Source organism: Coregonus clupeaformis, chromosome 2, assembly GCF_020615455.1.
Source record: "Coregonus clupeaformis isolate EN_2021a chromosome 2, ASM2061545v1, whole genome shotgun sequence".
NCBI classification, from domain to species: Eukaryota; Metazoa; Chordata; class Actinopteri; order Salmoniformes; family Salmonidae; genus Coregonus; species Coregonus clupeaformis.
In genome coordinates, this window is record NC_059193.1 from 25093339 (window position 1) to 25120841 (window position 27503).

Below are 27503 nucleotides of genomic sequence, written 5' to 3' on the forward strand. Positions count from 1 at the left end.
TTTGCAAATAAATTCATTAAAAATCCTACAATGTGATTTTCTGGAAAATAAATTCTCAATTTGTCTGTCATGAAAATTACAGGCCTCTCTCATCTTTTTAAGTGGGAGAACTTGCAGAATTGGTGGCTGACTAAATACTTTTTTCCCCCACTGTATATATGTGAGTGCTACGGGGCAATAGTAATTTAGGCCGGTTACCTTGGCATTCTTGGGCACGGGTACAGTGGTGGTCTGCTTGAAACAAGTTGGTATTACAGACCGGGTCAGGGATAGGTTGAAAATGTCAGTGAAGACACTTGACAGCTGATCAGCGCATGCTCTGAGTACGCATCCCGGTATTCCGTCTAACCCTGCGGCCTTGCGAATGTTAACCCGTTTAAAGGTCTTACTCACATCGGCTATGGAGAGAGAGATCACACAGTCGCCCGGACCATCTAGTGCTCTCACGCAAGGCCAAGTGTTGCTTGCCTTGAAGTGAGCATAGAAGGCATTTAGCTTGTCTGGTAGGCTCACATTGCTGGGCAGCTTGCGGCTGGGTTTCCCTCTGTAATTCGTGATAATTTGCAAGCCCTGCCACATCCGTCGAGCGTCAGTTCCGTAAGATTCGATCTTAGTCCTGTATTGATGCTTTGCCTATTTGATGGCTTGTTTGAGGTCGTAGCGGGATTTCCTGTAAGAGTCCAGATTAGTTTCCTGATTAGTGTCCTGACATTAATAAGGCCAGTGACTGATGTGGTTAACTCCTCAATGTTATCGGAACATTTCCGGAACATATTCCAGTCTGTGCTAGCGGAACAGTCCTGTAGCTTAGCATCCGCTTCTTCAGACCACTTCCACATTGAGCGCATCACTGGTACTTCCTGTTTGAGTTTTTGCTTGTAAGCAGGAAGCAGGAAGATAGAGTTATGGTCTGATTTGCCAAAGGGATGGCGAGGGAGGGCCTTGTATGCGTTTCTGTATGGTCTGCAGCTTACAGTGCATTCAGAAAGTATTCAGACCCCTTGGCTTTTTCCACATTGTGTTACGTTACAGCCTTATTCTAAAATTGATTAAATAAAACATTTTCCTCATCAATCTACAAACAATACCCCATAATGACAAAGTGAAAACAGGTTTTTAGTATTTTAGCAAATGTATTCAAAATAAAAAACAGAAATACCTTATTTACATAAGTATTCAGACCCTTTGCTATGAGACTCGAAATTGAGCTCAGTTGCATCCTGTTTCCATTGATCATCCTTGAGATGTCTCTACAACTTGATTGGAGTCCACCTGTGGTAAATTCAATTGATTGGACGTTCTTTGAAAAGGCACACACCTGTCTATATAAGGTCCCACAGTTGACAGTGCATGTCAGAGCAAAAACCAAGCCATGAGGTCGAAGAAATTGTCTGTAGAGCTCTGAGAGGATTGTGTTGAGGAACAGATCTGGGGAAGTGATTAAAAAATTTCTGCAGCATTGAAGGTCCCCAAGAACACAGTGGCCTCCATCATTCTTAAATGGAAGAAGTTTGGAACCACCAAGACTCTTCCTAGAGCTGGCCGCCCGGCCAAACTGAGAAATCGGGGGAGAAGAGCCTTGGTCAGGGAGGTGACCAAGAACCCGATGATCACTCTGACAGAGCTCCAGAGTTCCTCTGTGGAGATGGGAGAACCTTCCAGAAGGACAACCATCTCTGCAGCACTCCAACAATCAGGCCTTTATGGTAGAGTGACCAGCGGAAGCCACTCCTCAGTAAAAGGCACATGACATCCCGCTTGGAGTTTGCCAAAAGGCACCTAAAGACTCTCAGACCATGAGAAACAAGATTCTCTGGTCTGATTAAATCAAGATTGAGCTCTTTGTCCTAAATGCCAAGCATCACGTCTGGAGGAAACCTGGCAGGGACTGGGAGACTAGTCAGGATTGAGGGAAAGATTAATGAAGCAAAGTACAGAGAGATCCTTGATGAAAACCTGCTCCAGAGCGCTCAGGACCTCAGACTGGGGTCAAGGTTCACCTTCCAACAGGACAACGACACTAAGCACACAGCAAATACAATGCAGGAGTGGCTTCGGGACAAGTCTCTGAATGTCCTTGAGTGGCCCAGCCAGAGCCCGGACTTGAACCCGATCGAACATCTCTGGAGAGACCTGAAAATGGCTGTGCAGCAAAGCTCCCCATCCAACCTGACAGAGCTTGAGAGGATCTGCAGAGAAGAATGGGAGAAACTCCCCAAATACAGGTGTGCCAAGCTTGCAGCGTCATACCCAAGTAGACTCGAGGCTGTGATCGCTGCCAAAGGTGCTTCAACAAAGTACTGAGTAAAGGGTCTGAATATTTATGTAAATGTGATATTTCAGTTTTGTTTTTTTATACATATGTGGTATTGTGTGTAGATTGTTGAGGAAAAAATCTATTTAATCAATTTTAGAATAAGGCTGTAACATAAAATGTGGGAAAAGTGAGGAGAGAAAGTGAAGTTAGGGAGAGTGACAAAGGAGAAGGGGAAGGAGAAAGAGAGAGGGGAAGGAGACTGAGAGAGGGGGAGGAGAAAGAGAGAGGAGAGGAGGAAGAGAGAGGGGAGGAGAAAGAGAGAGGAGAGGAAAAAGAGAGAGGAGAGGAGACAGAGAGGGGAGGAGAAAGAGAGAGGAGAGAAGAAAGAGAGAAGGGAGGAGAAAGAGAGAGGAGAGGAGGAAGAGAGAGGGGAGGAGAAAGAGAGAGGAGAGGAGGACGAGAGAGGGGAGGAGAAAGAGAGAGGAGAGGAGGAAGAGAGAGGGGAGGAGAAAGAGAGAGGAGAGGAAGGAGAAAGAGAGAGGGAAGGAGAAAGAGAGAGGGAAGGAGAAAGAGAGAGGGAAGGAGTAAGAGAGAGGGTAGGAGAAAGAGAGAGGGAAGGTGAAAGAGAGAGGGAGGGAGAAAGAGAGAGGGGGAAAAGCTAGCCAGCACAGTGGAAAAAAGTCTGGAAAAGAGGACAAGAACGCAGGAGTGAGACAGACAGTGGCTGTGCCAAGCAACCCACCTGAGTGTGCATGGTGTGGCTATGTTTTGTCTTTGGGAATTCAGGGAAAAGGAGGAGGAGAAAGAGGGGCGGAGGAGGGAGGGAGGGGTAGGCCCAGAGAAAGTAGTCTGCTGGCAGTGTTGGTTAATGAAGTGAAGTCACTCGCAGGAATGATTTAGGCTGCTGCGTCAGTTTTTTTCTCTCCTCTCTCTCTTCCTACTCACATCTGGAGCGGGGAGTCACTTCCTCTGTCTGTGCTGCCAGCGTTGTGTTGTGCCCTAACAGGGCTAGTCCTCTCGTCCTCTACTCCCCCCTTCCCCTCCTCCACTGACGACACTCCAAAGAGATACGGAACACACTACCCCAGGGGGACGGGACCTCCCCAACACAATCTCAGCACGGGACCGACCAGGGACCCTGGACAACCCCCACCAACACCCCACACCCACCCTCTGGAATCTACGTCTGAAAACAGAGAGGGAGAGAGAGAGACTGTGAAATCTGGAGAGAACTGCAACCATCAGATGAACTTTCTGTAGGGTGTTTCCCCTTTCCCTTATATGGCAAAACAACTGGGAAATTATTTGAATTTGTCTGGTTTCTCTTGCACGCCTGCCTGGGCGCTGACTTCTATCCACCAATGCAGGCTGTGCAGCAGGGTTTGTTTGTGTGGCTGACTGACTGCTTTTGGTTCTTCTTTCCTGTGTTGTTTGCATGCGGGGCTTTTGAGGGGACAGCAGGCAGGAGCATTGCTGGTGTATGTGGTGAGGCTGCAGGCACTGCTGTCACTGCCCCCAGGGTTGGTTGGCTTTACACACCATTGTTTTCTCTCTCTCTCTCTCTCTCTCTCTCTCTCTCTCTCTCTCTCTCTCTCTCTCTCTCTCTCTCTCTCCTCCACAATGGGCTCTGTCTGCCTGAGACGAACATTCGGCTGGCAGCAGCCTGAACACAGGCACTGAGACGGTCTCTTTCTGAGGGGGAACTAACAGCAAGGTGGGCCAAAGTTCATCAAGAGGAAGCAACTGTAGTTCTGGAATCTGGACACACAGAGAAGTCTGTGGGAGGGTTATTCACTCTGACTCTTCAACGGTAACAATTCTCAACTGCAACAGGACGTGTAACCCAGTAAGGGGGCGCCTGTATTACATGAGGAGGGCTGTTGTTGTTGTTCCTGAGTTGACCTTGCTAGTTAGGACCAGGATGCTGGAGAAGCTATGAACACTCAAGAGGACAGCACAATGTGAGCTCCTGATTGGTGCCATGACACAAGTGTCTGAGACAGATTGTGTGTGTCGCCTCTGACCTTATACCTTACTGTGGATTACCCTGTTGGACAGACAGACACTCTACTGACTGACAGGTGGACAAAAACAGTGTCGGATGTCATGGCAATGGTGGCGTGGTACCACCGTGACATCAGCCGTGTGCATGCGGAGGACCTGCTGGCCCGGGCTGGGAGGGACGGCAGCTTCCTAGTCAGGGACAGTGAGTCTGTGCCTGGAGCCTACGCCCTCTGTTTGCTGTGAGTACACACACACACACACACACACACACACACCCACGCACGCACAAACACTTATTTTCCATCTCTGAGTGTGTACGGTCATTATGAACCCAGTGATGCTTGCAGTCAGACACCCACACCTGCTCACGGGACACTGGTAACTTTCCCCTACAAGTCAGTGGAAGGGGAACTAACCTCATATTCAGTGTTATAGACTGTCTCAATGTCTGTTTTAATGTCTGTATTGTATTCAGCAGCCTGTCTCTCTGTCATCTCCATCAGTCTCACTCGGAGCTGGGCCAGTGGGCAGGGAGAAGGCTTTGGCTCAGCCCAAGAACAGTCAGGCTGCCCTGTCCTGATACAGCCCAACCCAGCCAGTGTGTGTGTGTGTGTGTGTGTCGAACCCTGGTTAGGGCTCTCTCCTCTCTCTCCTCTCCTCTCCTCTCCTCTCCTCTTCCCTTACTTTAGTCTTCCCTGGGGCCCCTGGAAGAGGGCGGGAGCTGTTGTGACCATACGTCTCTGTGCAAAACGGCCCCGAGCCAGACACATTCCTGAAAGCTGAGCCCCACTGCTGCTCATGCTGCTCGCACACCCGCTCCCCCTCTCCCCCTCTCTCCCTCTCTCTCTCTCTCTCTCTCTTCCTCTCTTGCTCCATCTCTCTCTCTCTCTCTCTCTCTCTCTCTCTCTCTCTCTCTCTCCCTCTCTCCTTCTCCCTCTCTTTCTCTCTACCTCTCTCACTCTCTCCCTCCCTCCCCCTCTCTCTCTCTCTCTCTCTCTCTCTCTCTCTCTCTGTCTCTCTCTCTCTCACTCTCTCTCACTCCATCTCTCTGCCTCTCTCCCTCTCCATCTCTCTCTCCCTCGCTCTCTCTCGCTTTCTCTCCCTCTCTCTGCCTCTCTCTCTCTCTTTCTTCCTTTCTCTCCCTTTCCCTCTCTCCCCCTATCTCTCTCTCTCTCCCTCTCTATCTCTCTCTCACTCCATCTCTCTGCCTCTCTCCCTCTCTCTCTCTCTCCCTCGGTCTCTCTCTCCTTCTCCCTCTCACTCTATTTCTCTCTACCTCTCTCTCTCTGTCTCTCCAACCCTCCCTCCCTCTCTCTCTCTCTCTCTCTCTCTCTCTCTCTCTCTCTCTCTCTCTCTCTCTCTCTCTCTCTCTCTCTCTCTCTCTCCCTCTTTCTTTCCCTCTCCCTCGCTCTCTCTCTCTCTCTCTCCCTCGCTCTCTCTCTCTCTCTCGCTCGCTCTCTCTCTCTTTCTCTCCCTCTCTCTGCCTCTCTCTCTTCCTCTCTCTCCCTCTCCCTCTCTCTCTCTCTCTCTCTCTCCCTCTCTCTCTCCCTCTCCCTCTCTCTCTCTCTCTCTCTCCCTCGCTCTCTACCTCTCTCTCTCTCTCTCTCCCTCTCTCTCGGTCTCTCAACCTCTCTCTCTCTCTCTCTCTCTCTCTCTCTCTCTCTCTCTCTCTCTCTCTCTCTCTCTCTCTCCCTCTTTCTCTCCCTCTCCCTCGCTCTCTCTCTCTCTCTCTCCCTCGCTCTCTCTCTCTCTCCCTCGCTCTCTCTCTCTTTCTCTCCCTCTCTCTGCTTCTCTCTCTTCCTCTCTCTCCCTCTCCCTCTCACTCCCCTCTCTCTCTCTCTCTCCCTCTCTCTCTCTCTCTCTCTCTCTTTCTTTCTCTCTCTCTTCCTCTCTCTCTCCCCTCTCTCTCTCTCCTCTCTCTCTCCCCTCTCTCTCCCCCTCTCTCTCTCTCTCTCTCCCTCTCTCTCTCTCTCTCTCTCTCTCTCTCTCTCTCTCTCTCTCTCTCTCTCTCTCTCTCTCTCTCTGTGTGTGTCTCTTAGCTGTCTCATTCTCTTTTCCCCTCTCTCTCATTCTTTTTTTGTTGTATTCTATTCTGTGTTTTCCCACATCAATACAGACCTACTGTACACTAATCGAATCTCCACATAAATACAGGCCTACTGTACAATAATCTAATACTCACATCAATACAGACCTACTGTACACTAATCGAATCTCCACATAAATACAGGCCTACTGTACAATAATCTAATACTCACATCAATACAGGCCTACTGTACACTAATCGAATCTCCACATCAATACAGGCCTACTGTACACTAATCGAATCTCCACATCAATACAGGCCTACTGTACAATAATCTAATACCCACATCAATACAGGCCTACTGTACACTAATCGAATCTCCACATCAACACAGGCCTACTGTACACTAATCGAATCTCCACATCAATACAGGCCTACTGTACAATAATCTAATATCTACATCAATACAGGCCTACTGTACACTAATCGAATCTCCACGTCAATACAGGCCTACTGTACAATAATCTAATATCCACATCAATACAGGCCTACTGTACACTAATCTAATCTCCACATCAATACAGGTCTACTGTTTCTTTGCATATTCTCTAACTTCATTAATGGGATATATGCATTCCTTTTAGATGAATTGCACATGTGCTTTTCTACCAGGTCAAGCTTTCAACAGGGGGCTTTCAACAGAGGGCTTTCAACAGAGGGCTTTCAACAGAGGGGGTGTTATAGGCATTTACTGTACTGTGTCTCAAGGTTGTGAGAGGTAGTAGAGATAAAAGTTAGCCATCTATTGGATACTTGACAAAGACTAGTAGTATGATTTTGCTACCAAGTGATTATTATCGAACATGAAGCCCATATGTTTTTCAGGTGAGTGACACCCCTCAGGGCAGTTTGTATAGCTATAGCTTGTGTAAACAGTGGTGTGTTAAAACAGTAGGTGTGTGGGTAGTCATGTAGTCTCATGCTACCGCAATGGACCGTGAAGTTGCTAAAATAACCATCGAAATGAGTCACACATCAACAAATTGGCGTCTTGTTTATAAAGTTGTAGTATCTTTAACAAGAGCAGCACATCTGCTCTTCTTTATTTTGCTGTTACTGTAAAGCATGTTTTGCCTTTCAATGTTTATTTCTGTCCCACGGCAGTGGTATAGTGCTGTGTAGTGCTGTCTTGGAGTTCATAGTACATTTATAAATGTTATTTTCCCCTTTTCAGGTTCCAACGGCATGTTCACACTTATCGTATTCTTCCTGATGTAGACGGCCTATTAGCTGTTCAGGTGAGTGACCATCATTAGAGTTCAAGTTCGAGTTTCCATACCCCACTCACATTGAAAGTCAGGGCAATCCTTGTCCAGCAGGGAAACTTTGTTTTTATAGTTAAAAAAACAAAAATATTTTGTTGCATTATTTGAGCTTAAAACATATTTTAGGATAATTTTATAAGGGAAAATATTTGTTTTTGGAATTTTCTAAATACTTTCTATATTATTAATTTCCATGTCAGCTCTACAGTATGCCTGGAAATGCCCTTGTCTGGAGCAAAGGATCCCAATTTTAAACCCTCCAAAATAGTGTTTATAATTCTAAAAACTGGCAATAATGGACATTAACTGAACAATTATCTTATGTAGTTTCTTGCCATAACCCTCTGTGGCTTTAAAGAAAATTTCTCTCAAAACTCTGATACCTAAAAGATGTGTCCGGAGATTTGGTCAATTTGTCTAAAATCCTAAATTAATCAGGAATGAGCAAGACTGCTCATGGTCTGTAAAATTCTCTCCTTTTGATAGATTTAAACAAACAATTTTGAAATCACCATGGTCACAACCATAAACTGTCAACTCCATCTGCCTGATAGATTAAGATATAATATGAATTTTGGTTCAAATATGTCACATTTAATTAGATTTTAGAGTCATAAAGCAACTGAGGAAAACTAAATTGCTACTGTGCATTCCACTTGAATGAGTTGTAAAACATAAACTCCGTCAGATTTCAGAGTGCTGAAAGATCTGATAGAATTGTTATGTTTTTATTGGGGATTTTCAAATGAATAATTTTCCATATTTTAGAAATGTTTGTATTGAACTTTTATTTTTAGAGGTGAAAATGTTTTGAGTATCGTTGTCAACTCCGTCAGTGGCTTGTTAAATCTGTCACTGATGGCTAACCCCCTTAAAATAAATGTTTGGGGTCAATATTCAGAAAAAATATTTTCATCGCTGTTCTGTAACAAATGCTTACACTATTGAAGTATTTGATGTGGGAGACCAAAGGAATAATGTTTGCTATATAAATGTTGTTTTATGTAAAAAAAAAGAAAAAAATAATAACATGCCAAAATGCTAATGAAATTAGCCTTTTATGGTGTCTGACAATGTTGACATAAATCCAGTTAGTTGCATTCTATGAAAAAATAAATAGCTAATACTTTGGTCTATCAAAATATATATTTCAAACTGTGTTAATATTAAGACAAATATTTGTGGGGAAAAAGTTGAGATTGTCCCGTCGTTAAAGAATCCCTGAACTTACAGGGCCGTGCACAGACCTGTCAGGGGGCAGGTGCTCAAAGTGAAAAGGGCACCCACCGGCACACCCCTGATGAATTTCATCATTCATATTTCGAAATTCATAACATACTAACTGCCTCTGTAGCGATTTTGTTTTTTTACATTTGAGCATTGGCCTATTTACTTCTGCAACAGCACACACTCATCACAAATTGTAAGCAAGCAAGTTACAATGCCTCCTAAATACATGATTAACAAGAGGGTGTGCTATCAGCTCATTGATGTTGATGATTGATGTAAATCTGCTAGTTTGCTAGCTAGATTTTTTTTATTTTTACCGATTGTGATTTATTTTCAATGCTCTTAAGTAATAACTTCATAATATAATATTCATAATCTTCTAACTCATGATATATGGCTGGCTGTGGATATTTTAGTACATGGTGGTTAGCTAGAGTCTAGGGCTACAACGAAAATGTGTACTGTTGGGTGTACTCGAGGACCAGGGTTGGGAAACACTCTAGATCACTGTTTCCAAAACTCGGTCTTGGGGGCCCCACTGGTAGCACGTTTTGGTTTTTGCCCAAGCACTACACAGCTGATTAAAATCAAAGCTTGATGATGAGTTGGCTATTTGTACATTGTAGAGTAATACTGAAGACATCAAAATGATGAAATAACACACATGGAATCATGTAGTAACCAAAAAAGTGTTAAACAAATAAAAATATATTTTATATTTGAGATTCTTCAAAGTAGCCACCCTTTGTCTTGATGACAGTTTACACACTCTTGGCATTCTCTCAACCAGCTTCATGAGGTAGTCACCTGGAATGGATTTCAATAAACAGGTGTGCCTTGTTATTTTGTGGAATTTGAAATACAGAAGATTGATATACAGAAGATAGCCCCATTTGGTAAAATACCATATTATGGCAAGAACAGCTCAAATAAGCAAAGAGAAATGACAGTCCATCAGCCTCAGAAATTGCAGCCCAAATAAATGCTTCAAGTAACAGACACATCTCAACATCATCTGTTCAGAGGAGACTGTGTGAATCAGGCCTTCGTGGTTGAATTGCTGCAAAGAAACCACTACTAAAGGACACCAATAAGAAGAAGAGACTTGCTTGGGCCAAGAAACACGAGCAATGGACATTAGACCGGTGGAAATGTGTCCTTTGGTCTGGAGTCCAAATTTGAGATTTTTGGTTGTCTTTGTGAGACACAGAGTAGGTGAACGGATGATCTCTGCATGTGTGGTTCCCACAGTGAAGCATGGAGGAGGAGGTGTGATGGTGTGGGGGTGCTTTGCTAGTGACACTGTCTGTGATTTATTTAGAATTCAAGATACACTTAACTAGCATGGCTACCACAGCATTCTGCAGTGATACACCATCCCATCTGGTGTGGGCTTAGTGGGACTATCATTTGTTTTTCAACAGGACAATGATCCAACACACCCCCAGGCTGTGTAAGGGCTATTTTACCAAGAAGGAGAGTGATGGAGTGCTGCATCAGATGACCTGGCCTCCACAATCCCCCGACCTCAACCAAATTGAGATGGTTTGGGATGAGTTGGAACGCAGAGGGAAGGAAAAGCAGCCAACAAGTGCTCAGCATATATGGGAACTCCTTCAAGACTGTTGGAAAAGCATTCCAGGTGAAGCTGGTTGAGAGAATGCCAAGAGTGTGGAAAGCTGTCATCAAGGCAAAGGGTGGCTATTTGAAGAATCTCAAATATAAAATATATTTTTATTTGTTTAACACTTTTTTGGTTACTACATGATTCCATATGTGTTATTTCATAGTTTATGTATTCACTATTATTTTACAATGTAGAAAATAGTAAAACAATAAAGAAAAACCCTTGAATGAGTAGGTGTTCTAAAACTTTTGAGCGGTAGTGTATATATAAATTATTTAATTATATATCATAAGGGCACTCCAGCTAGTAAACCTAGTAACTACATCTAGCCAACAACTATTATCAAGCTAGCAAGAAGCAAGACAAGGACAAAACTCACTTGGCGAGTGGGAGGGCAAAGGGGCAAGTTCTCGGGCACAGGTAGACCCCTATCTGTGCACGTGCCTGGTAACTAAACTAATATACTGTAACCTACATGTACACATGCAACAGTATCCTGTTGTAGCAACCACTATCGAGAAAGAATGTATAGTACAATACTGTAGTTGTTATCGTTACTGTACGACAACAGAGTTGTGTTGTCTGTTGTAAGGGAAACAGGAAGCGTCTTGTGTTCTAATACTGGGCTCATTCTGCTACATGCCTTGTTGTTTTAATGGCATCTCTTTCTGCCATGTTGCCACATGCTCGGATAATGACCTCAGCTGCACAGAGGAGAAATTGTGTGTGTGTGTGTCACAGATTCCTGCTCTACCCATGCACTGGGTCATTGACCAGTGCTCTAAGGGGGTTGGGTCTGTTTGTGCTTTGAGTGTGTATGTGTCATGGACAGGGATGTGTTTGTTGATGGTTAGCCGCTCAGAGGATAGGGGTGGCTGGGATTGGTTTGTGTGTGTCGGTTATATGTGTGTGTATTAGACACAGTAAGTATTTGGGATGACTCCTTTCAAGAGCCTGTGCCTGGTCCTAATTATCAGGAAGGAGAAAAACACAAAAACTAAAACGTTAGAGGCAGCCTGTAAATTCCTTCACCGTGTCTGGGTGCACAAGTCCAAAGACAACAGCTCAAATACTATATAACCTTTACTTTCAGATGAGGGCTGTCTTCCACATACTGCATCACTGCTTCGTTTGTTTTCCACTGAAGTCAGTAAAGTCTCCAGTAAGCAGACTGTCTCACTGGCTTTGAAACCATTACCACGTAGGGATTGCTGTGTTGCTTTCTTGTTTTTCTGAGAGGGCTATTTTACAGAGGGGATATTTTGAGCGAAAAGAGAGGCCATTTTTGTCTCCCTGTGTCATTTAGTCTTCATTTAGTATGTAATCACTTTTCAAGAGCTCCTCGAAAAAATGCATAAATCATTTGAATAGTCCCTGGCAGCTGGGGCAGGTAACGTCTGCCAAAAATGGTTTTTCAAACCACACGAGGAAAACAAACGTTTCTAAAATTAAGACTTACATGAAAAATGCTTTTATTTTTTGCAGTGTTGCTGTGAGTGCCCTGTGTCTGAGTTTGTCCGTGACATCTAATACGTCTGTGCCCGCAGCGTTGTGGGTATTTTGAGTGCAATTAGTGTAAACAGTCTTTGTGTCTGACTGGCACCTTAATGTGGTTGTCTATGGCTGGTGAATGTGTGTTTCCCCTTCATGTTTACTGTACATATCTGAGGCGTCTGTCTGTTGGAGTGTTTGTAGCGGGCAGCGGGTGTTTAAGGTAGACTGGCTCAGAACAGAGGTCAGCTAGTAAACTGCTGGAACACTGACTCATGGCAGCAATATGGAGGTGAAAGAAACGCACACCTATTTAGGCAAGGTGCTGGCTAACGGAGTAGAACAATAAGAAAAAGGAGAGCCGCACACTCTAGGAGCTCAGATGCAATAATTTAATAACCAACGTTTCGACAGACAAGCTGTCTTCATCAGGGTAACGACAAACACTGCAGGTCACTAGTTTATATAGTGTCAAAGGACACACACAGGTGTCTGTAATCATGACCTGATATCATTGGTTAATTCACAGATAAACAGAACATACAAAAAACATGAATAGATAGCATAAGATCATAGATACAACGTGGCTACATAGGCCCAAACATTTACAATGAATAGCAAAATCACAAGAATGGCTTCAAATCAAAGTCTACGCTGAGACCGAATGGAGCAAGGGTCTTTAAATTAAAGATCCAGGCAGCCTCTCGTTTTAACAATAACTTGTCCAGGTCACCCCCTCTCCTAGGGAGGGTGACATGTTCGATGCCGATATAACTTTGGGACGAAATCGAGTTGTTCGCTTCCAAAGTGGGCCGCGACTGGGTATGTCGAGTTTTTGCACCCAATGGTACTACGATGCTCCGAGATCCGTACTTTTAACTCGCCCTTTGTTTTACCCACATCATGTTTACCACAAGGACAAGTTAAGATAAATAACTGCCATAGTGGAGCACGTGATAACACCTTTGATTGGGATCTGTTCCCCTGTTTGGGGGTGTTTGAAGGATCTACATTTGTAAGTGCCATTGCATTGAGCGCAGCCATTACACTTGTAGTTTCCATCCGGTAGAGGCGCAAATAGACGTTGTGCAGGGATATTTAGGGGTGGTAAATCAGTTTACCAATTGATCAGAGATTTCTGCCCCGCGAGAATATGACCAAGGGAGGGTCCGAAAACACATTACCGATACTGTCATCGGATCTTAGAATGTGCCAATGTTTGTGAACGATTCCCTTAGTTTGTTTTGAGCGCTTTAATAGCGTGTAGTCAGAACGCAAGAACGCTTCTTTTTGCGAGACTATCCTTGAAAGAGATCAGGTCTCGATTTGTTTTGAATTTTCTCAATGGCAGTATTAATCTTACCATTTTTGTACCCCCTCTCCTTGAATTTTCTTTGCGTCTCAGCCATATGTGTCGAAATGTGATTATTTTTTGCAAATGCTTTTGATTTGACAGAATTGGCTGTAGTGTGACGAGTACTGAGGATACAATAGGCAGGAATGAACAATGTAAAGGTTTACTTAACACTGAGCAAGCGAACAACACTGAACAGTCCAGGGCTATATAGGGGTGGTGATGAGGTGCAGGTGCGCTGGAGGTAATTAGGGTGCGTAGGGTTTCCATTCCGGTGTTGCCGAGGTGGTGCGCTCAGACCAGTAGCTCAGTAGACCGGCGAATCAGAGCGCCGGAGGGGAGCAACGGGAGGAGACGTGACATGTAGGGGAAACTGTTTTTCAAGGGAAGCGGGTGACAACTATCAGCCCTCAACAAACTGTTACGATCAGTTGGTTTCCTGTAAAGCTCAGTGTATAGAACATTATCCTCACACAAAATCAGAAGATCAAGGAAACTGATTTGACGTGTGTCAGATTGTATAGTAAATCTCAGGTGCTCAGAACAAGAGTTAAGGAATGCCTGGAGCTGTTTTGAATCACCCGTCCATAGAACAAAAATATCATCAATGTACCGTTTCAAAATAATAATGTTAGGCAAGAAAACATTTTTGAGAGGATTGAAAATTGACTGTTTCTCCATGTAACCCACATACAAATTAGCATAGTTTGGAGCCATAGGGGATCCCATAGCAGTACCCTTCGTCTGAATAAAGAAATAATTTAGAAACATGAAGTAGTTGTGTGTGAGTACTATTTCAGCCAATATTATAATGCATGCACTGGAAGGTAGTTCATTTGGGTCACGTTGCAGAAGAAAATGCTCCATGGCCTCAATACCGCCCTCGTGTGGAATATTCGTGTATAACGACTCAACATCAAAAGTAACTAACAAGGTATTATCAGGGAGAGGATCAAGAGATTCAATAATAGAGATCATACTGCTGGTGTCCTTTACAAAGGAGGGGAACTGTTCTGCGAGTGGTCTAATAAAAAAGTCAACAAAGGTCGATAAAGGGGCTGTTACTGCATCAATGCCCGCTACAATAGGGCTCCCTGGAGGTTTTGTAACATTCTTGTGTAATTTCGGCAAAGTATAGAAGGTGGCAATTTTAGGGTGTTGAATAGCCAAAAAGTCGTGTTCTTTTTTGGTGATTTGACCAGAACAAATACCCATCTAGGACAGTAAAGATAGTGTTCTGAAATTGGGAAGTGGGGTCACTTCTGAGTTTCTTGTAAATGACACTAATTTACATAAACTGTCCTATCCATGAGTACAACCGACCCACCCTTATCAGCAGAGCGGGTAAGAACTGATGTATCGGATTGTAAATCAAGCAAAGCTTGTTTTTAATCCTTAGGTAAATTATGGAAAGATATGTAGCCTCCCGTGTAGCTCAGTTGGTAGAGCATGTCGTTTGCAACGCCAGTGTTGTGGGTTCGATTCGGACTGGGGGCAAGTATGAAAAATATATGCACTAACTGTAGGTCGCTCTGGATAAGAGCGTCCGCTAAAATGTAATATGTTCTCAAGGAGATTACAATATATTTTTCAAAAGTCTGCAATATGTCTCAATAGAGTGATTGCGATTGGCTGGAGGTACAAAATAACTCTTACTTCTGAAAGGAGTCGGAGTATGTGCAGGTGAGCCACCTACATGTTCAGTTGAAATACCACGATTAGGGGAGCTGAAGTATTCCCTTAAACGGATGATTCTAAAAAACTTAAACATGTCTACCTTAACATCGAAATCGTTGCACTGAGTTGTAGGCACAAAAGATAACCCTTTATTAAGCAAGGAGACATTGGCAGGACTCAATATCTTGCTTGGTAAATTAAAGACACTGAGTCCCGTGGGTTCTGGGACCATGTGAACGGTCCCCTCTGCCTCTGGTAGTCGTTTCTTCTTACCCCGTTGGGTACAGCATTTCGTCCGTACGCGTGACCGCGGCCACCTCCGCGCTTCGGTCGGCCCAGTCTCTCGTTGGATAAAAAACTGGCACTGGAAGCGGATGAGGCGCTGGTTATAAAGCGTTGGTCAGACTCATGGCAGCAAACCTTGTCAGTGACCAGGATGTGGGTGGGTGGTTGGTTGTGACATAATCTCCTGTCCTGTGGGGATAGTAGGGGTTTCTGCAGCCCGCTGGGCGGTGTGTGTTTGATGTGGTTCTTGTTCTGGCCATTCAAACAGAGGTGAGGGGCTGTGGCTTCTGTTTGGCACCTCCAGGGTCTAGGAGAGTAGCACCTCTATTCCAAATCCCCCTCCTGAGTATATCCAGGTCAGTTGGCTTCCAGATATGAGGAGCTCTGGAGGCATGCAGTCACATTCAAAACATCCACAGCCATTTTGCTTTTGTGGATAATGTTAGAACAGTACATGCTGATCCTGAACAGATGCACTGCATATTTGAGACAGTCTTCCAAGCTTTAGGAACTTGTAGGAACAGTTTAGGAACATGATGATCACCTGTGTGTAGGTTCTATGATATATATATATATATATATATATATATATATATATATATATATATATATATATATATATATATATATATATATATATATATATATATATATATATATATTTAATGTTGAGTTTATGGTATTTTAGACCTTTCTGGGTAATGTTTTGTAACCACAGCCCATGTATGCACATTCACATAAAAAACAAAAATGTTTAAGCTGTAAGCCAGGAGTTTCAGGCCATTGTGTTAGCGTAAAACTAAAAAATGTGTCTGTGAATGTCTATATAAATTGTATTTATACACTGAGTAGACAAAACATTAGGAACACCTGCTCTTTCCATGACATAGACTGATCAGGTGAACACTATGATCCCGTATAGATGTCACTTGTTAAATCCACTTCAATCAGTGTAGATGAAGGGGAGGAGACATGTTAAATAAGGATTTTAAAGCCTTGACACAATTGAGACATGGATTGTGTATGTGTGCCATTCAGAGGGTGAATGGGCAAGACAAAATATTTAAGTGCCTTTGAACAGTGTATGGTAGTAGGTGCCAGGCGCACCGGTTTGTGTCAAGAACTGCAATGCTGCTGGGTTTTTCACACTCAACAGTTTCCAGTGTGTATCAAGAATGGTCCACCACCCAAAGGACATCCAGTCAACTTGACACAACTGTGGGAAGCATTGGAGTCAACATGGGCCAGCATCCCTGTGGAACACTTTCCACACCTTGTAGAGTCCACACCCCCAACGAATTGAGGCTGTTCTGAGGGCAAAAGGGGATGAAACTCAATATTAGGAAGGTGTTCCTAATGTTTTGTACACTCAGTGTATGTCTGTGTGTGTGCTTCCCCACAGACGTCTCAGGGGGTGCAGGTGAACTGTTTCCGTACACTGGGGGACCTAGTGTTGGGGTACCAGCACCCCCATAAGGGTCTGGTCACCCCCCTGCTGTACCCTGTGGGGAGGGATATGGAGCCTGGTGACGAGAGCTCAGGTGATGATGAGAAGCCAGGGCTGGTGTGGAGTCCCAGCCCAGCCCCAGTCTCGGTCATTACAGCTCCCCCCACTGGACTCCCAGTAACCCCGCCCCCACACCTCCTCTTCCTCCATAGGCTACAGGAGCTCAACACACCCAGGTACACAGTCCCTAACACCCATCACACATCAGGAGTATACAGATGTACAAAATGTGTAGTATTGGTCTGGGGATTTAGGGATGAAAGTACTTTAGCACTGTAGCACTTTCCTGTGGCATCTCTCTTCAAATTGCCTAGTGGTGCTTGTGGTCCCCTGGTTTCACAGCATGGCAGGTGAGGTGGTTGGGCTGCTCAGTGAGTATCTGCGCAGTGAGCTGCCTCTGGATGTGGAGGGTCTACGTAGAGGAGCAACAGGCCTACGCCATCTACACCAAACCCTGGGCACTGCATGCCAGGGACTCAACAGGTGGGTTTCACCATGTAACAACTGCTATTACATTTAAAGTGTTCTATGCCATTTGGTATTTGTGATGTGATGGCTTTGTTGGTTATCATGAGGAAAAAATGAAATGGATTCTCTGATCCACAGTGAGATTGACCTGACCATGTCCAGTTTGGAGACGCTGGCCAAAGTGTTTGACCATCCCATCTGCCCTTTAACCTCCGCCAAGTCACAGGTACATCCCTTCTGTGATATATCCTGTTTGTCCTGTCTGTCCTACCCTGTCTGTCCTGTCTTGTCTGTCCTGTCTGTCCAACCTGTCTGTCCTTCTATGTCTGTCCTACCCTGTCTTCCCTGTCTGTCCTTCTATATCTATCCTACCCTGTCTGACCTGGCCTGTCTACCCATCTGTCCTGGCCTGTCTACCCTGTCTGTCCTAATATGTCTATTCTACCCAGTCTGTCCTGACCTGTCTGTCCTGTCCTGTCTGGCCCTCCATGTCTGTCCCCCCTTGTCTGTCCTGTCCTGTCTGTCTTGTTCTGTCTGTCCTACCCTGTCTGTCCTGTCCCGTCAGTCCTACCTTGTCTGTAACCCTCTGTCTACTCTACTATGGTCCACAAGGGACCCACAAACTAAGACAAAAACAGAATGGAAATCTGCTTTGTTATGCCCTCTAGTGCACTAATTGAAAATAAAGCATCTCTAAATATGTTCAATTCATGGGGAACAATATACACTGAGTGTACAAAACATTAAGGACACCTGCTCTTTCCATGACATAGACTGACAAGGTGAATCCAGGTGAAAGCTATGATCCCTTATTGATGTCACTTGTTAAATCCACTTCAATCAGTGTAGATGAAGGGGAGGAGACAGGTTAAAGAATTATTTTTAAACCTTGAGAGAATTGAGACATGGATTGTGTATGTGTGCCATTTAGAGGGTGAATGGGCAAGACAAAATATTTAAGCGCCTTGGAACAGGGTATGGTAGTAGGTGCCAGGCGCACCGGTTTGTGTCAAGAACTGCAACGCTGCTGGGTTTTTCACGCTCAACAGTTTCCAGTGTGTATCAAGAATGGTCCACCACCCAAAGGACATCCAGCCAACTTGACACAACTGTGGGATGCATTGGAGTCAACATGGGCAAGCATCCTTGTGGATTGCCTTCGACACCTTGTAGAGTCCATGCCCCGACAAATTGAGGTTGTTCTGAGGGCAAAATGGGGTGCAACTCAATATTAAGAAGGTGTTCTTAATGTTTTGTACACTCAGTGTATGTCTACCTGTATTGCACATAGCACACAGCTACTTACTATATTAATGTCCCTCCTTTTAGAATATGGGTACAGGTCCAGATATGGAGTTGGACAGCCTGCTGTGTAAGATCTCTGTACTGGTCAGCCTGCTCTCCTCCCTGGAGAAGAGGGTATGTACTCACATATTCACACACTACCCCCCCAATACATATCAGTCTTAGTTTCATGGTCTAGACCAGTGGTTCCCAACCAGGGGTACTAGGACCTCTGGGCGTACTTGGCCTATCAATAGGGGGTACTTGAGAAGACTCATGAGATCGTAGGCCTACTGATAAAATGCTCATGAGGAGGTACTTCAGGGGTACTCCGGGCAGAGCAGAACTCAGATGCCGGTACAGTAACCGAAAAAGGTTGGGAACCACTGGTCTATACAGTCTAGCGCTCTCTCTGCTCTTACTGTGCAGGTGCTGAAAGCTCTTCAAGATGCTGTGACCAATCACAACCTGGCTGTGCAGCCTGCCCCTCCACCTGAGCCCACCCTTGCTCCAGCCCCTGCTCCAGCTCCAGCACCTGTCCCCGCCCCAGTCCCTGTCCCCGCCCCAGCACCTGTCCCCACCCCAGTCCCTGTAGCCACGAACCATGCCAGGCCCATACCTGTCCACTCCTTTCAGGTGAGCGAGAGCGACAAGGGCCACTTCATAATTTTAAGGGGGCATACCAGCTGATTAGTCAGTGATTCCTATTTTTGACCATCTGTGTGTGTGTCTGTCTGTGTGTGTGTGTGTGTGTCTAGATTAAGATGGTGCGTTATGGCAGACAGACAGTGTCAGTGGATGTGGACACAGGAGTGCTGCTGTTTGACAGGAAGGCCGGGTCATTTGGAGTGGAGACAGTCTCACATGAGCAGAGTAAGAGAATAACAACAATGTCTAATGTTGCTTGACTGAGTTTGATCAAGTTACATGATCTTAATGGTTCACCTATTTTTCCTTCTGCCTACATGTGTCAGTTCTGCAGTTAGTCAAGTTCCAGAGCAGCCCAGCCAAGCTGCGCATGGTCGTGGACAGTCATCACAACACCCCACAAGAGCTCATATTTGAGAATGCAAGGGTATATACAGTTCTACGTTCATCTGTATGCAGGGGGCCTCTAAGATTTCTCCTTTCAGCAAAATATATACTTTAATGTTTTTTTGTTGTTGTTGTTGTTTCTCTGTAAAACTAGTAGCGACCTAGCGATTTTATGAAGTTGGCTATAGCTAGCCCAGATAGGTTCCCAATCTCCCAACCTCATAACTAGCTAACAAGGAGATATTTCAGGCTATCAAGTTAGAATAGCTAGCTTGTCTAACTGTCTCAGCTGGCATGCCTGCTGGCAAGGTTGCTGGACTTTAGAAAAGCAAGCAATGTACTGAATAAGACTCACATTCCTTTCAATCTTTTACCCAGATTTTAGCAGAGATGCAGGGAAGCATATTATTATTTTATTTTTTAAGAACCCCAGTCAGGAGGATGCAGACAGCTCAAGAGGTATTCTTAGATATGCAGAAGAATATACGTTTTTTATTGTTTATTTAATTTTTACATAGAATCAAGCATAATGATTATGGCTCTAGATTGCAAGAAAAAGCTGTTTCAGGTGTTCGAAAAATGGAAAATTCTCAAATGTACAGTCCCCCTCCAGACCACTCCCCAGCCATCCTCATGTACTTTGTGCCTCCTCAGATTTTTGGGGTGCATGACATTGTAGTTTTATATTGACTGAGAACACTCTCTCTTCCCTCCAGAAACGGGAGGCGTTCTGCCAGCTGCTACAGCTGATGAAGACCAAGCACTCCCATCTGAGTGAACCTGATGTAATCTCTGTGTTTGTGGGCAGCTGGAACATGGGTAACTAAGACACCTATGGCACCTCACTGTCCTAGAGTAATACAATATAATAATAATAATAATATGCCATTTAGCAGACGCTTTTATCCAAAGCGACTTACAGTCATGCGTGCATACATTTTCTTTGTGTATGGGTGGTCCCGGGGATCGAACCCACTACCCTGGCGTTACAAGCGCCGGGCTCTACCAGCTGAGCTACTATCTGACATCAATACTATCACTGGTAGCGCTAGCTACGGCTAGCTAAGTTATTACAGAATTATTACACTGGAAAGCCATAATGATCTTATTGGAAACATGAGCACTAGATGTTGGTCTATGTTGGACCCTCACTAAATATCTTAATGCCTGTGTGTTCAGGTGGCTCCCCTCCCCCTCGCAGTCTGCAGTCCTGGGTGACGTGTTGTGGTCTGGGTCGAACCCCAGATGAGTCCACAGCTCTGCTGCCTCATGACATCTACGCCCTGGGTACCCAGGAGAACTCTCAGGGGGAGAAGGAGTGGACCGAGCACATCAAGGCTACTCTACACAGCTACACTCACATAGAGTACAAACAGGTGAGCGTCAGCTTTCCCTCTCTTGGTCTCCATTTATCTCAATTTTCTCTCTCTCTCTTGCTCTCTCTCTACTGTATGTGTGGCTCTGTCACCATCTCTCCATCTGTGTGTGTCTCTCTCTCTACTGTATGTGTGGCTCTGTCACCATCTCTCCATCTGTGTGTGTCTCTCTCTCTACTGTATGTGTGGCTCTGTCACCATCTCTCCATCTGTGTGTGTCTCTCTCTCTACTGTATGTGTGGCTCTGTCACCATCTCTCCATCTGTGTGTGTCTCTCTCTCTACTGTATGTGTGGCTCTGTCACCATCTCTCCATCTGTGTGTGTCTCTCTCTCTACTGTATGTGTGGCTCTGTCACCATCTCTCCATCTGTGTGTCTCTATCTCTCTACTGTATGTGTGGCTCTGTCACCATCTCTCCATCTGTGTGTGTCTCTCTCTCTACTGTATGTGTGGCTCTGTCACCATCTCTCCATCTGTGTGTGTCTCTCTCTCTCTACTGTATGTGTGGTTCTGTCACCATCTCTCCATCTGTGTGTGTCTCTCTCTCTCTCTACTGTATGTGTGGCTCTGTCACCATCTCTCCATCTGTGTGTCTCTCTCTCTCTACTGTATGTGTGGCTCTGTCACCATCTCTCCATCTGTGTGTCTCTCTGTCTCTACTCTATGTGTGGCTCTGTCACCATCTCTCCATCTGTGTGTGTCTCTCTCTCTACTGTATGTGTGGCTCTGTCACCATCTCTCCATCTGTGTGTCTCTATCTCTCTACTGTATGTGTGGCTCTGTCACCATCTCTCCATCTGTGTGTGTCTCTCTCTCTCTACTGTATGTGTGGCTCTGTCACCATCTCTCCATCTGTGTGTGTCTCTCTCTCTCTACTGTATGTGTGGCTCTGTCACAATCTCTCCATCTGTGTGTGTCTCTCTCTCTACTGTATGTGTGGCTCTGTCACCATCTCTCCATCTGTGTGTCTCTATCTCTCTACTGTATGTGTGGCTCTGTCACCATCTCTCCATCTGTGTCTCTCTCTCTCTACTGTATGTGTGGCTCTGTCACCATCTCTCCATCTGTGTCTCTCTCTCTCTACTGTATGTGTGGCTCTGTCACCATCTCTCCATCTGTGTGTCTCTCTCTCTACTGTATGTGTGGCTCTGTCACCATCTCTCCATCTGTGTGTGTCTCTCTCTCTCTACTGTATGTGTGGTTCTGTCACCATCTCTCCATCTGTGTGTCTCTCTCTCTCTACTGTATGTGTGGCTCTGTCACCATCTCTCCATCTGTGTCTCTCTCTCTACTGTATGTGTGGCTCTGTCACCATCTCTCCATCTGTGTGTCTCTCTCTCTCTACTGTATGTGTGGCTCTGTCACCATCTCTCCATCTGTGTGTCTCTCTCTCTCTACTGTATGTGTGGCTCTGTCACCATCTCTCCATCTGTGTCTCTCTCTCTCTACTGTATGTGTGGCTCTGTCACCATCTCTCCATCTGTGTCTCTCTCTCACCACCTTATTTTCCCTTTCTCCCAGCTTTCAGTCTCTCTGATTGTCTAATATGTCCTTGCTCACCTTATGGCAGGGATCATCAACTAGATTCAGCCGCGGGCTGATTTTTCTCTTGAGCGGATGGTCAGGGGGCCGGAACATAACTACAAATAATTTGTAGACTGCAAATTGACCACAAGAAGCCCAAACAGATATAATGTTGGACTAAAGCATTAACACGACTCAGGATATGACCCAGATGCAGACAGGAGACGGAAGGTTCAATACACAGAGTAGTTTATTAAACTACAGGAGGCAGGCAAAGGGCAGGTCGAGGACAGGCAGAGGTTCGTAACCAGGTCTGAGTCAGATAGGTACAGGAAGGCGGCCAGGCTCGGGGTCAGGGAGGAACCGGGAGGACTAGAAAACAGGGACTAGCGAAAACAGGAGTACGGAAAAACACGCTGGTAGGCTTGACGAGACAAGACGAACTGGCAACAGACAAACAGAAAACGCAGGTGGAAATGCACAGGGGATTATGGGGAAAATGGGAGACACCTGGAGGGGAATGGAGACAAGCACAAGACAGGTGAAACAGATCAGGGTGTGACAAGCATAATCATTTCAAACCTTGCCTACATTAGTATACGATCACTTGTCTCTCTATTATGCACGGGAATACTTGAAAACAGATTTCTTAAATAAAATTCACTTGCAGCTGATTTCCTTGTGTTTTACAGTCTTTTATATCCAACAATGAAAATAAAAATAATGGTTTTGTTTTTTTCCTCATAAAACTTGGGGGGCCAAATATAACCACCCGTGGGCCAAATATAACCACCCGTGGGCCAAATATAACCACCCGTGGGCCAAATATAACCACCCGTGGGCCAAATTGGGGAACCCTGCCTTATGGGATATCTGTTTGATGTACTTTTTCTTTCACCCATTCATCCTGAAATAATGATTGGTGCTTATTTACTGTACATAGTGCTTGACTTGGACTGAAATAGGTGCCTGTACTCATTTGAGGTGCTGGTACTCAGCTCCATGCTCTCTGTATGAACATGTTGTCGACAAGAGGTACATAAAACAGAGTGTGTAAACTGGATGCCTATAAAATAACAAAAGAGAAAATCAAGACACAGTATATGTTATCATTACTTACACAGCAGTACAGTAGACCTATTTTCTAGGGCGGCAGGTAGCTTAGTGGGTAAGAGCGTTGTGCCAGTAACCGAAAGGTCGCTGGTTCTAATCCCCGAGCCGACTAGGTGAAAAATCTGTCGATGTGCCCTTAAGCAAGGCACTTAACCCTAATTGCTCCTGTAAGTCGCTCTGGATAAGAGCGTCTGCTAAATGACTAAAATGTAAATGTAAATGTAGGTCTTGATTGCTCTGTTATAGTGTACTGTGGTTATGTGTCCTGCAGGTGGCAGTACAGTCCCTGTGGAACATGAGGCTGGCAGTGCTTGTGAAGCCGGAGCATGAGAGTCGCATCAGCCATGTGAACACAGCCAGTGTGAAGACTGGCCTGGGGAACACGCTGGGTATGACGCCAGGCCCATACTTGAGTCGTTTATGGGTCGGCTACCCATAACACCACACCTTCCTCCTCCTCCTCTCAGAAAACCACACGGTGGCCAACTTCCAAAAATATCAGAGCATGATTAAGAGGAATTAAATGTGTTTTTAATTACTCAGATTAACCTTTAAAATTGATCTGTTTCCAGGAAATAAGGGTGCTGTTGGGGTCTCCTTCCTTTTCAACAGTACCTCCTTTGGCTTCGTTAACTGCCATCTGACCTCTGGCAGTGAGAAAGTAGTCAGGTATGTACGTATGGTATACACAACTGTATACACAACCATTTCCTATGTTCAGCTGTTTGGTATATCATTTGGGTGTTGGTTGACTGGTAGTACATGTGGGTGATGTTCAACACAGATATCATCAGAGTGATGTGTACAGTGTGACATGCCAGGGCTGTACAGTGTGTGAATGTTTCTACTGTATGTGTGCAGCATGGCTATGTGTGTCCCTGTGCTTGTGGTCCTGTCAGGAGGAACCAGAACTGTGCGGACATCCTCAGGCTGTTGTCCCTTGGTGACCGGCAGCTCAGTGCCTTTGACGTTAGCCTGCGCTTCACACATCTCTTCTGGTGTGGAGACCTCAACTACAGACTAGACCTGGAAGTACAGGTCAGACAGGGACCCTGTCTCCTCTTTTATTGTTCCCCGGCAAATAGATCACATGTAGTGTAACCCGAAAACAAGAATCTCCATAGACCCAGCCTTACCTTGTATTCTCTTACACTGAATCTCTATTCCCCTCATGGCCGTTCCCGTTTTACAGGACATTTTGAAACATGTGTCCAAGCGGGAGTTTGATGAGCTCATGTATGCTGACCAGCTGACACAAGAACGACACAAGAAAAAGGCCTTCCTCAATTTCAGTGAGGAGCTCCTCATCCTCCTCCCAGTTGATGTCAAACTGTTTGTTTATGTGTGGGTGAAAATATCTGTGTTATTGATTCTGCTCAGTCATTTCTCCTCTTCATTGCTTTTGTCTCAAAATCTATCCGCTCTCTCTCCATTTCTCTCTCTCTCCTATCTCTTTCTCTCCATTTCTCTCTCTCCATTTCTCTCTCTCCTATCTCTTTCTCTCCTATCTCTCTCTCTCTATTTCTCTCTCTCTCCTATCTCTCTCTCTCCATTTCTCACTCTCTCCATTTCTCACTCTCTCCATTTCTCTCTCTCCTATCTCTTTCTCTCCTATCTCTCTCTCTCTATTTCTCTCTGTCTCCTATCTCTCTTTCTCCATTTCTCTTTCTCTCTATTTCTCTCTCTCCTATCTCTCTTTCTCCATTTCTATTTCTCTCCTATCTCTCTCTCTATTTCTCTCTCTCTGCTATCTCTCTTTCTCCATTTCTCTTTCTCTCCTATATCTCTCTCTCTCTATTTCTCTCTCTCTCCTATCTCTCTCTCCATTTCTCACTCTCTCCATTTCTCTCTCTCCTATCTCTTTCTCTCCTATCTCTCTTTCTCCATTTCTCTCTCTTTGTCCTGGTTAAGAGGAAGAGAAGATTGCGTTTCCTCCCACCTATCGGTACGAGAGGGGATCCAGGGACAGCTACCTGTGGCAGAAATACAAGACCTCTGGCGTGAGTCTACCTCCCCGTGACACTATCTGACACAACCTCTCAAAGCTACATCATGTCCACATCAGGGTGTTGTCTGAATGACCTTCAATCCGAAAATGATTAGTCATCCACACAAAGCATCACTTGTGAGCCTTGTGAAGCAGTCAACAAATAAGGAAATTGCATAATGCTAGGTTGGGAAGCTTTGCTTTTGCAACAACTGTACCATACACGACTAAATAGAGAAGTATAGCTCCCTACTGGACTTCCTTTATGTGTAACCCAATCGTTTTTTATTGGGGTCACAAGGGTCACGGGGCTAATAATACCTCACAGGCTGAAATGGCTGGTAGGATTGGAGTGCAGGGTACCATTATTAATACATTCTATTTTCACACACCCCACATCTAACACACACAAACATACAGTACATATAGTCGTTCTTCTGTTCTGTGTCAACAGGTGCGTGTCAATGTGCCATCGTGGTGTGACCGGATTCTGTGGAAGTCCTACTCAGAGACACATATCACCTGCAACTCCTATGGTGGGTTTAGGTTAGGACATATTTTTTTTAGGTTCATAACATTATCTTCAGACATAACGGCATTGTGGTTTAGCATTTAGACACAGTAAATTGGATATCATAGTATTATTTCCTGTGGCATTCCAAAATTAGACATTCCGTGGCCATTTCTTTCATTGTTTTCCTGTAAAATGTGAGAGGCCCTGTTAAGGTATGATTGGCAACTCCTACGTCCTCTGGTCTGTGGTCCTCAGACGAACAGTCATTTCCTCACCGCGGCTCTGACTCCAGGGCAATGCTTTTGACTTCCATCAGCAAATACAGTATATTCACTGTACACCATACACCATACACAACTGTAAGGCCTGTATCTTTATGACAGGGCTGCATCATTATGACATGTCTGTATCTTTATGACAGGTCTGTACAATTATGACAGGTCTTTATGTATCATTATGACAGGTCTGTATCATTATGACAGGTCTGTATCATTATGACAGGGCTGTATCATTATGACAGGTCTGTATCATTATGACAGGGCTGTATCATTATGACAGGGCTGTATCATTATGACAGGGCTGTATCATTATGACAGGGCTGTATCATTATGACAGGTCTGTATCATTATGACAGGGCTGTATCATTATGACAGGTCTGTATGTGTCATTATGACAGGGCTGTATCATTATGACAGGGCTGTATCATTATGACATGTCTGTATCTTTATGACAGGTCTGTACAATTATGACAGGTCTGTATGTGTCATTATGACAGGTCTGTATCATTATGACAGGGCTGTATCATTATGACAGGTCTGTATGTGTCATTATGACAGGGCTATATCATTATGACAGGGCTGTATCATTATGACAGGTCTGTATCATTATGACAGGGCTGTATCATTATGACAGGTCTGTATCATTATGACAGGGCTGTATCATTATGACAGGCCTGTATCATTATGACAGGGCTGTATCATTATGACAGGTCTGTATCATTATGACAGGTCTGTATCATTATGACAGGTCTGTATCATTATGACAGGTCTGTATGTGTCATTATGACAGGGCTGTATCATTATGACAGGCCTGTATCATTATGACAGGTCTGTATCATTATGACAGGGCGGTATCATTATGACAGGTCTGTATCATTATGACAGGCCTGTATCATTATGACAGGGCTGTATCATTATGACAGGCCTGTATCATTATGACAGGGCTGTATCATTATGACAGGGCGGTATCATTATGACAGGTCTGTATCATTATGACAGGTCTGTATCATTATGACAGGTCTGTATCATTATGACAGGTCTGTATGTGTCATTATGACAGGGCTGTATCATTATGACAGGCCTGTATCATTATGACATGTCTGTATCTTTATGACAGGTCTGTACAATTATGACAGGTCT

General features: G+C 44.7%; 1 protein-coding gene across 1 annotated transcript in view; it reads left to right on the top strand.

Annotated features, from left to right (window-relative positions):
• Window positions 1-3856: 3856 nt before the first annotated feature.
• Window positions 3857-27503, top strand: part of LOC121532110 (phosphatidylinositol 3,4,5-trisphosphate 5-phosphatase 2B-like) — a 43381-nt gene continuing 19734 nt past the window's right edge. The window contains exons 1-17 of the mRNA XM_041837820.2: window positions 3857-4500; window positions 7522-7585; window positions 16679-16959; window positions 17126-17266; window positions 17390-17477; window positions 18581-18670; window positions 18965-19171; window positions 19294-19408; window positions 19510-19610; window positions 20287-20389; window positions 20750-20946; window positions 23856-23973; window positions 24157-24253; window positions 24484-24622; window positions 24777-24876; window positions 25496-25584; window positions 26026-26107. Coding sequence (XP_041693754.2) covers window positions 4364-4500; window positions 7522-7585; window positions 16679-16959; window positions 17126-17266; window positions 17390-17477; window positions 18581-18670; window positions 18965-19171; window positions 19294-19408; window positions 19510-19610; window positions 20287-20389; window positions 20750-20946; window positions 23856-23973; window positions 24157-24253; window positions 24484-24622; window positions 24777-24876; window positions 25496-25584; window positions 26026-26107 — 2149 coding nt within the window. The 5' untranslated portion in view covers window positions 3857-4363. The remainder of the gene's footprint in view (window positions 4501-7521; window positions 7586-16678; window positions 16960-17125; window positions 17267-17389; window positions 17478-18580; window positions 18671-18964; window positions 19172-19293; window positions 19409-19509; window positions 19611-20286; window positions 20390-20749; window positions 20947-23855; window positions 23974-24156; window positions 24254-24483; window positions 24623-24776; window positions 24877-25495; window positions 25585-26025; window positions 26108-27503) is intronic.